This window comes from Fukomys damarensis, unplaced genomic scaffold (genome assembly GCF_012274545.1).
Source record: "Fukomys damarensis isolate Sample0158 unplaced genomic scaffold, DMR_v1.0_HiC HiC_scaffold_23, whole genome shotgun sequence".
Taxonomy (NCBI): domain Eukaryota; kingdom Metazoa; phylum Chordata; class Mammalia; order Rodentia; family Bathyergidae; genus Fukomys; species Fukomys damarensis.
Window position 1 is genome coordinate 41,306,473 of NW_022900935.1, and position 10,360 is coordinate 41,316,832.

Consider the following 10,360-nt stretch of genomic DNA (forward strand, 5'->3'; position numbering starts at 1 on the left):
CCCCAAGACCCCAGGTCCCAGATCCCTAAGCCCTGCTGCATCCAGGACCCCTCCTAACCAGACACGACGGCGTCCTTCCACCCTGCCGTCCTCTTCAGCCCATGCCAGAGGAGCTGCGGACAGAGGCATCAGCTGATGGGCCCCGTGCTTAGCACTCAGGAAGCTGTCACACGTGGAGGGGTGAGACTTGGGGCCCCGCGAGCACAGGCTGTGGGTGACCGGGAGGCAGACCTGCAGCCTGGGCGGGAACCGCTGTGACCCCCCTGTCCTGCCCAGGAACGGGTCCTTCCAGAGGGAGAATGTGTGGCTTTGTGGTCCCCTCTCGGGAAGAGAGTGGTCTGCTTCCTCACCTACTCGGGGGTGGGGTTTAGATTCCTGATACAAAATTGCCTTTTACACGTGTCATCCTTGAACCAAGGGGCCTTTTTGTGCCTCTCACGGCTCTCTGCGTGCCCTTCTGCCTGCCTCCTCGCTGTCCCCAAGGAAAGCTGATTGCTACTGCCAAGGAAGCCACTTTCCCATCTGTCTTTATGCTTCCTGTATCCTGTCTCTGCACACACTTCTCACCTTGCACATCAGCTTAAACTTATAAACTTGCAGTGGCAGCTAAGATTATTGAAGGCAATTTGATTGTATTTTAAAAATAAAGCTGCCCGGATTCTGGCCATAGCATGATAGGGTAAATATGTTGCTACCTCCTGCTCTAGGAAATCATCCACCTTCAATACTAAAAAGGACAGGAGAAATACAAACTTTAGGTTCGAGATGCAGAAATCCTCCTGAATCTCTTTCAATAGTGCTTGCTGCTGATGGCTGCAACAGGCCTAACAAGGCCCCGGGTCACCTCTGGGGCCATCGGAGTGTACCGCCAGAGACATTCTGCAACCTCAGACCTTGGGCAAAGCCTGCAGGGCTTAGCTCATCAACACAGGCAGCCAGCCTTTGTGCTGAGAACAAAGGAAACAGGACTCACCCACCAGGATACAAAACTTCCTGGATTCAAGGTTGGCCCAGACAAGGAGGGTGGGGATGGGTCAGAGAGGAGATCAGATGCAGAGCTGGATGGGTGGCTCCCCTGCAGCCTGTTTCTGTCACTGGGAGAAGGCTCATGAGTAGTCATAGCTCCGTGTCTAAAAACCTTCACCAGCCAAGAAAATCCATGTCTCCCTGCTCTCAAGCATCCCCTGCCACCAGAAAAGGCTTTCAAGTAGCAGATTGAGGGGCAAGGGTCAGGAAATCCACTTTATAGAAAGGCTATAAGAATCAGAAAAGGAATCAGGATCCTATGACTATAAAAATACAGAAAAGAAGCAGGAACAAAATAAAATTAAATGGATGAAGAACACTCACCAGGAAAATGTATGGAGCCATGGGAGACTGTCGGCCAAGTATTACCATAATTCAAAGCATTAGGGAAACAAGTGCCTCTTTAAAACAGAAACCTAAAGCAGAGCCACAAAAACTCAGGAAAGGTATAGAATGGCAGCAAAGGGGGATGAAGCATGAGTTGGCAGGGCTCAGGAAAGAAATGGAAGGAAAACAAAATAAAGTCATCAAAGCCAAGAGAGCCATATTGCAAGGGGCCCAAAGTAAACCTTCTAGGAGACAGCAAAAGGCAGAGGGGGCAGCACCAAGTGAGCGGCGGGCGGGGGAGAGAGGAAGAGCTGCGCCGGGGTACCTCGGGTAGCTCTGCGCCCTGATGAGCCGCGCTGGGGGCTCTGGCACTGTGCGGCAGTTTTGGTTCTTGCGGTTGTATTGCATTCGTCTTTCCTTACCTTGCTAGCTGTCCTGCTCAAAGTGGAAGGTGGGTTTGAAGGAACAGGGAAGCGACCGGCCAAATTGCAGCCCGATTTTCAAAAAAGGGAAGTTTAAGGTGGGACTTAAACGCGTCCCTGGCCTTAACTTAAACGTCTGAAGGTGCCTTTTGCATGGCCTCTCAATTTATCCGAATTGAAAGGCTCAGGGCAGACTCTTCCCTGATGCCTGGTACATCGGAAACACAATTCTTTGGATGAATTAAAGTTGTACATGAAGGGCGCAAGGAAAAGGGAAGTGGGCGGCTGTCTTTATTGTGTATTGGGTAAACTGTCAGTTTTCCCAGGAGGCATTCTACACTGCTCTTTTGGGGAGTGATAGCTCGCCCAAGCTTTTCCTCAGACCGCATTCATTCGGCAAACGTGCGAACACGTCTGAGGGATGATTGTCATCCTGGGAGATGACAAAGCCTAAGAAACGACTCAAGGCGCGGGGTGGAAAATAAAGCTCCCGGGTAGGGGTGGAGGCGGCCAGATGACAGAGAAGGGGACCTGAAGCCCCAGCAGAGCGCCAAGAAAGTGGCCCAGCACAGCGGGTCAGCTTGCACAGTCCCCTGCCCAATCTCGTGGAGAACCTGAAAGGCAGGAGCCGCGCCTGGAGATCAGACTGGTGTAGAGTGAGGCGAGTAAGTCAGGAGGGGCCAGATCAAGGTAAGGTGGTGGCGAAGAACAGTATTGGTACTGGATTTTCCCATTATAAATATAAGCAAAGGTGCAGTGTTTCCGAGGGCCAGAATAAACGTGAAAGTATATGCAAGGGAAGGAAAGATGCGGACCGAAACAAGAACCACGCGTGAGCGCAGCTGGAACTCACTTCCACATCCAACTCAAGACGTCCGGGCGGCTGTGAGAAAGCCGTCCCCATTCACCTCCACGCTGAAGAGCGCTTCTCACGTGGGGGCGCTAGTCTTCTATCCACTCAGGCTCGGGGAGACCCGGGAGGTAGTGGGCAAGGAAGAAGAGCAGGCGAAGCTTGTAAGGGAGCGAGGAAAAGCAAGGAAGAACCCCTAGGGGCTCGGAACAGGCACAGCCGTCCCTCCCCAGGGAACACAGGGGCCAGAGTCATCGGCGGAGCAGGCAAGTTGCCAGCTGAATGCAGACACAAGCGAGGTATTCTTGGGTTAATGCAGGAGCCATTGGGTTACATGGGACTGAGTATGGAGCAAGGAGAGAGCACCAAGGTTTCAGAGTCAGACATGGCCAGAGACCCTGGGCCGAAGTCCTGACACTGACAGCTGCTGCTTCACAGCTGTGGATACTGCGAGGCACGTTTTCAACATTAAATCATTTCAGTGATGCCAGGGGAACACAAGGTAAAATGTCTCAGAAATGTGTGCTGGTGCACCTTAGCTGTTGCGCTTCTAAGTCATACTAGCATGTGAATAATACGTAGAACGTTCTGGAAAACATGGCCTGTGTTTCTCCCCGTGCCTCCTTGCCTGACTTCATTCATACCTGAACCCCCACTTTAAGTCACATACCCTGATGTTAAAAGTCTTATGTACACAAGTCTCAGGTGACATTAGCTATTTCCAAAGTAGCATCTGTGCAGTATGACACAGAAGAAAAAAAAAAATCTCTAATTAGCTGTCCTCTGAAGAGTAACCCACCCTACCAACGCCTCATCAGAGCACAATTTAGAAAACTTAGGAAGCACAATATGAATAATAACAGGAAACATTTCAAAGGGCTGTCGTCTGTGAGGCTGGTCACAGATGGTCTTAATTGAGGGCCACAGGACTGTACTACACTGGCGCCATTAGCTGCTGGTCTGCCGTCTGCTGGGGAAACCCTTTGTCCACAAGTATGAGGTGGCAGGAGTTTTGCTCAAACCTCTTGCCTGTGGAAACTGCTGCCTTAGGAGGCAGCCACACTGCCAGCATATTATGCGGAAGGTTCATGCACACTATTACCACTTTCCTTTTGAAAGGCTCTTTCAGTCCCATTTGGCACTTTTCTGAATTCATCTGTCAGAGACAGACATAAGGATGTTTTATTTGTATTTTAACATTTTGGCAAAACAAACTTTGGTCACAGGCATAGTTCTATAAAACTTTTTAAAAGGGTTGTTACTTCTGATTAAAATAATATTTTAGGAAGTGATACCTAACAATAACAAGAAAGTAAACATCTTCATATCTAATGTAAGACCAAAAACTTAACCAGCATCAGTTTAAATACAGTGAGTCAGTAGTGCTTATAAAAAAGAGTCACATCTCTTACAGGAAACCAGGGAAATATCAAAGCAAGGCACGGCCTGTTACTGTCACAGATGTGTTAGGCAGTAGTGTTCTGGAAGGCACAACGTGGAAATCGCATTACTCAAGGTTTTAAAATGTGGAGCTGTAGGAAATGTCAGAAGCTAACTTAGCTGGAGTCAAAGGCAATTCATTAGTGACAATACCATGTCAAGAGCACAGCACTCTGGAGCAGGGGAAGTCCTCTTTATCGGCCCGTATGTAAATCTGGAAAGGCCCTATGCAAAACGAGGGCAGGACTGGCCACACCTCTCATTTGGAGTGCATATTAATAACAAAGGCACATTTCTTAGAAATGGAACTTTGAGTGAACTAGCAAAAAGAAAAAAAAAAATCATCTTAGAAATAACAGGTAAGTTTGACAATATAGCAGGTTCAAAGTCAAAGGTCTTGAAGGTTTCCTGAACAGCTAGGCTCGAGTTTCACTGGTTCTTCAGGAAGAGACACTCCACACTAAGAAGCGGGACGGAGAGGCAGAGAGAGAGCAAAAAGGGTGGTTTAGTCTTTCAGTGCACACCCAGAGTGAAAGCTGCAGTCAGTCTAAATGTGAACAGATTCAATCTGACCCATATCCCACTAGTGCTATGTAAAGCCGGAGGAGCGTATAGTCAAAAGCATCCAAGTAACTCTCATTGAAGAGCAGCATCCACTGACATCATCCTAGCAATGAAAGGAAGAAGTGCCCAATGGGTTCTTCCAATATTACATATAATGACAGTCATAGGTGAGAGTATATCCATATATGTGTGTGTGTGTGTGTGTGTGTGTGTGTCTGTGTGTGTGTGTGTGTGTCTGTGTGTGTGTGAGATATATATCTAATCTAGTCACTAACATAATTTTTTATTACTGCATATGCCAGATGCCATATACTAAGCACATTTTATATATTAACCAGACTTGTCCTCATGACAAAGAAGGTAGGTGCCATTATTGTCCACATTTTATAAATAAGGAAACTGAGAAGAAGACACTTTAAACTGCCTGCCTGCCACAGAGCTGGATGGGGCAGGAGTAGGGCTAGATCACAGGCACTACATAAAAGGAAATATACACCATCGTTATATTCAGATAGAAACCAAGCTACCAGGAACAATGACATTCCTCAGCCTTAAAGAATTAATGTTCATGTAAAAAAAAATCTCGGACTTTAATCATAAAAATTTGAGTACTTACAAGATTTGCTAATGTAAATTCTTTAAAAACCTTGGAATGAGCTAATGTTCGGAGGGAGCTTTTTACTCTGTATTCTTGTACAGTAGGCAGTCATTTGTAAACACAGGAAGTAACTCACCAATGATGATGATGATGAAGATCACCAGAACACTAATCCCTATGGCCCACATCTGTAAGAAAACATACACGCTTTTCACATTTCATAAAAAGACCTAACACACTTACTGAAGAGCATCCTATATTATTCTAGCAATCAAGGTGTGCTACAACCTGAAACAACTCATCATTTCTAATCCTGTATTTAATGGTCTCAATTGGGACTAAAGTTTCTAACTGCTTTTTAGAAAGTGTGCTAGTGATCTGTGGCTCCTAGAAAGGTACCTGTTCACTTGTATAAATTTTCCACCCAAGGAGGGGCGACTAAGTTTACCCCCTGCATCTCAGTGTCAGTTTGGAACAGGAAGGGGCAGGACATATTATGATCTGATTTGAGCATATTTATTTGCTAACCATGCAAAACCTGCAGTAGACTATGTTCTGCCTCTGGCCACTTTCTCCTGCTGAGCACAAGGTGACTTTCTAGTTTCTTTCCCTTGGTGCTGGAGCTGCTCGCCGAACAACCTGCACATGGACCAAGCGGTTCTGCCTGATGGGTTTGGGGAGTTCCTGTTCTAGGCAGCTCATGAGATCAGCCACAGAACGTGAGGAACCTTAGTGGTGGATGGAAGGGGTGCAGTCTCTGGGTAAGATTCACAGCTCACACAAATGTCTGTGTGTGGGAAGTTAAACCTACCTTCCAGATTCACTGAAGTCCGATATTTGTACACTCTGCCAAGCCTCTAAGAATGGAAAGGGGGACTTCATATAAAGGTCAGTAAAAAGAAATACCTTGCAGTTTTTCCACCAGTATTTCCTCTTCAACTTGGCAGCACTTGTTTCAAATTGAGAAGCTCCTGCTTGCAGAGCATCAGCACGGTCGTCTAACTCAGAGAGCTTCTGGTCTCTTTCTAATACCTTATCCACATTGACTCTCATTATGTCCACCACCTAGACGAATGTGGTCATGTTAGCTTACACATAGAGTAATGGAAGAACCACAAGTCCAATTGAAATCTCTGGCATATTTGGTTTCAAGTCTGGACTTTATTACTAACATTTTTTACAAAATGGGCCTACCTTTTCATGATAAAACCACTCAACAAACTAAGGATAGAAGGCAACAACCTCAACATGAGCCGAGGGCATTTATGGGAAAATCCACAACTAGTATGATGCTCAATGTGAACTGTGACCAACAGCTTCCCCTTAAGACCAGAAACAAGACAGGGTCGCCCACTTTCACAACTGCTGTTCAACATGGTACTCAAGTCCAGGCCAGAGCAATCAAGAAGAAAAGGGCACCCAAACTGGAAACGAGTAAAACTCCTTCTATCTGCAGGGCACTCTAAATATCTGTATCTGAATTTGTATCTGCATTTGTATCTACATCTATATCCATATCCTCTGGATCTCAAAGAATCCACAAAAAGAAAAAACCATTAGAGTCACCAACTCAGCAGTTTCAGGCCCTAAGATTACACAAATGTGTTCTGTGTCTGTATACCAGCAATAAACAATCTGAAAAGATTATTAAGAAAACAACTGTCTTTACAACACCACCCCAAAGAATAAAAATACTTAGGGATATATTTAACCAAGAAGGTAAAAGACTTGCAAAGCAAAAACACAACACTGCTGAAAGAAAACCTAGTTAAAAACGGAAAGATATCCTGTGCTATACACTGGGAGACTTAGCCCTGTGAAGACGGCCATGCAGAGTCAGCAATCCCAATGGTTTTATTGTCACACTCAGAAATCTCCCAAGTGTGACCCCAACTCCAGTAGCTTTTTCATATGTAACCACAGGGAACCTCAAAAAGACAAAGAATACTGAAAGAAAAAAAAGTTGCAAGACTCACACTTCTTACTTTCAAAACTTACTACAAAGCTACAGTAGTCAAAATTGGTAGTGGCGTAAGGACAGACATAAAGACCAATGGAATAGAACTGAAAGTACAGAATCAACTGAAACATCTGTGGCTGGTTTTTGTTTTGGTAGTGCTGGGGAAAGAACTGCAGGTCTTTTTGCTAAGCAAACACTCTACTACTGAGATATACTCCAGCCCATAGACCCAAATGATTCGGGACAGGGTATGAAGACTGTACACTGGGGGAAAGGGTCAGTCTTTTCAACAAATCTTGCTGGGACAACAAGAGAGTCACATGCAAAAGAATGACTCCTACCTCACCTCATACACAAAAAGTAACTGAAAATGGATCTATGGCTTAAGTTTAAGAGCTAAAACTAATTAAATTAAAAAAACATTAAAAAAAACTATAAAACTTCTAAACAGTAATAAGAATAAATTTTCAAAACTTCAGATTTGGCCCTAGGTTCTTAAATTTGATTAATACCAAAAGAAAGAGGGGAAAAACAAAAAACTCTGACAACAACTAATCCTCCCCCCCAATAATAACAACTAAAATTTTACAAGCTGGCTTCATAAAAATTTTTTTAAAATTTTGCATCAAAGTATATTATCAAGAATGTTTCAGCTGGGAGTGGTGGCGCATGCCTATAATCCCAGCCCTCTGGAAGGCTGAGGCAGGAGGATGGCCAGTTTGAGTCCAGCCTGGGCAGTTTATCAACTTAGCAAGACCCTGCCTCAAAATAAAAAAAGGGCTGGGAATGTAACTCAGTGTGAAGGCCCTAGGTTCAGTCGCCGTACCGCAAAAGGAAGGAAGGAAGGAATCTACAGAATGAAAGCAAGTACCTGCAAATCACATATCTGATAAAGGCTTGCTATCCAGAATACAAAAAGAATTCTTATAAGTTAGCAATGCAAAGACAACCCGGCTAAAAAATGGGCAAAGGCTTTCAACAAAGATAAACATATGGATTGTTAGCACATGAAAAGTTGTTCAACATCACTAGTCATTTCACTACGCAATCAAAAAATCAAAAGGAGATACGACCGCAAGCTCACTCGATGGTTATAATCCAAAACCAAGAAAACAAATGTTGAAGAGGATGTAAAGAAGTAGGAAGCTTTTATACCTTGCTGATGGGAATATAAAATGGGGCAGCCACAGTGGAAAACAGTTTGGCTGCTCTTCAAAAAGCTAACACAGAACTACCCCAGTCATACAACTACTGTATGACCCAGCAATACACCTAGGTCTACAGAATCAAGAGAAATGAAAACATGGTTAAACAAAGTCTTATTCTTGAATTTTGATAGCAGCATTATTCCTAATAGCTGAGAAGTGGAAAGAGCTGAAATTATCCATTACCCTATATTTATAAAAAGAAACAAGGTACTAATACATGCTACAATGTGGATGCATGTTGAAAACATCATGCTAAGTGACAGAAGCCTGACACTAGAGACCACAAATGGTATGGTTCTTTTTTATGCTATACACAGAACAGGCAAATTCATCAAAACAGACAGCAGATCAGAGGTGACTGGGCAATGGGAGAAGGGGAAATGGGCAATGGTTACTAAATGGGTACAGGTGCTTTTCAGGAATAATGAAAGAGTTCTGAAAACTGAGGTAATGGGTGCACAGTAAGTGAATCTATTAAATACTACCAAACTACTTTAGACTGGTTAATTGTATTTCACCTCCATAAAAGAAAAAAGAATACAACTCTTTGAAATTCCTTTGGATAAAAAAAAGATTGGATTTTGATTTCGTAAGTAAACAAGATTCAAGCAGGACAGATTTAAATGGCTTTCAATGTGAAAAATCTAAAATTGTGATAATTAAGTTCATAAACAAAATACCCAATCAAAGCATTACTACGATTTAACAATGGTATCTACCTTTTAACTCTAGTTTTTAGTGTAGCTAAATGCAGACAGTGACTGCTTTTAGGAATAGGGAAATATGAGTCCCAATTTTTCACACAATCTGTTTTCAGTTCTGCATATATTGGGCAGAACAAAAAATGTTGTGAAAGTCAAGAATTCTACAGATACAGATTTGTTGGGCTAGGACAGTTAGTCAGCATCTGCCTGTGCCTCTCTTGCCAACCTCAGAGATGAATGTTTCCTAGAGTTGCTCAGGTCAGGTGACTGGTGGGTCAGGCTGCAGGACAAAGCATTCTGGAAAAATGTCTCATCGGAAGGGATTCATTTCTGGCTTGAACAATCTTTAGCCCGAATCCTTAAAACTTTATTATCCTATTTTTACAAAGTGGTTCTTGGGGAATGTTTCTGTTTTAGGTATGTGATTCCCTTGCAGAAAAATAAGCATGAAACCAGGGAGTCTGACTTTTGCTTAGATCATGGCTTCTAAAAACAGAAGGGGACAGACTTTTTATTACATTTATAACACTGTCAAAGTTTACAGTCACACATTTATAATACTTTTTCTAAACAGCATTATCTGCAGGGTGTACCCATGTTTATTTAGAATTCACACTTGAGAGTCTTAGAGCAATACCTCCTCAACTTGATTTTGTGTCTGCTGAAGTCTTCGGTTACTGCCAGCGGCAGCGCTCGAACCTGCAGACCTGAAATGTGTAAAGGCACAGGCATGAATAAATCAGGGTTACAAATATATTTCTGAAAACAAAGATATTATTCTAGGACTAAGTATTACTGATCTTGTATATCAGAAAAACCCAAAAAATAAAAAGCTGTCCTGCAATAGTGAATAATGGTCCTAATATCATTTGTTATACTTCTTCCCTAATTTCCAAGATTGTCCCACATGATAAAGTGACTACAGTGAAGATTTTGATAGGATCCACTTTGGGGAAGTGCCCAATCCTAGGATAGGTAAATTCTATTTTCCATTTTTTTAAACTTGTTTTAATGTACACATTTGCTTAAATGAACTCTATCTCCTGGTCTTATATTGGGACAAGAACTGTTTTATAGCTATGAACAATTGCAGAATGGCCTTTTTCCAGTATGGAGAAAGATTCCGGGATCGAATACCTGCATGCAAGGGTGGGGTGGTGGTATGAATGGGCTTGGTTTTCTTTTACAGTCTTATTGAATGCTTCTTTTCTTGCCAGGCAGATCTTTCATAGCCAACTCTGGCTTAAATCCTTACTGCTTC

At 43.3% G+C, this 10,360-nt stretch overlaps 1 protein-coding gene across 1 annotated transcript in view; it reads right to left on the reverse strand.

The window, feature by feature from the left end:
• Positions 1 to 6: 6 nt before the first annotated feature.
• Positions 7 to 10,360, reverse strand: part of Vamp3 (vesicle associated membrane protein 3) — a 12,908-nt gene continuing 2,554 nt past the window's right edge. Inside the window, exons 2-5 of the mRNA XM_033767396.1 lie at positions 9,737 to 9,806; positions 6,134 to 6,292; positions 5,364 to 5,415; positions 7 to 4,525 (exon numbers count right to left, since the gene is read on the reverse strand). Coding sequence (XP_033623287.1) covers positions 4,506 to 4,525; positions 5,364 to 5,415; positions 6,134 to 6,292; positions 9,737 to 9,806 — 301 coding nt within the window. The 3' untranslated portion in view covers positions 7 to 4,505. The remainder of the gene's footprint in view (positions 4,526 to 5,363; positions 5,416 to 6,133; positions 6,293 to 9,736; positions 9,807 to 10,360) is intronic.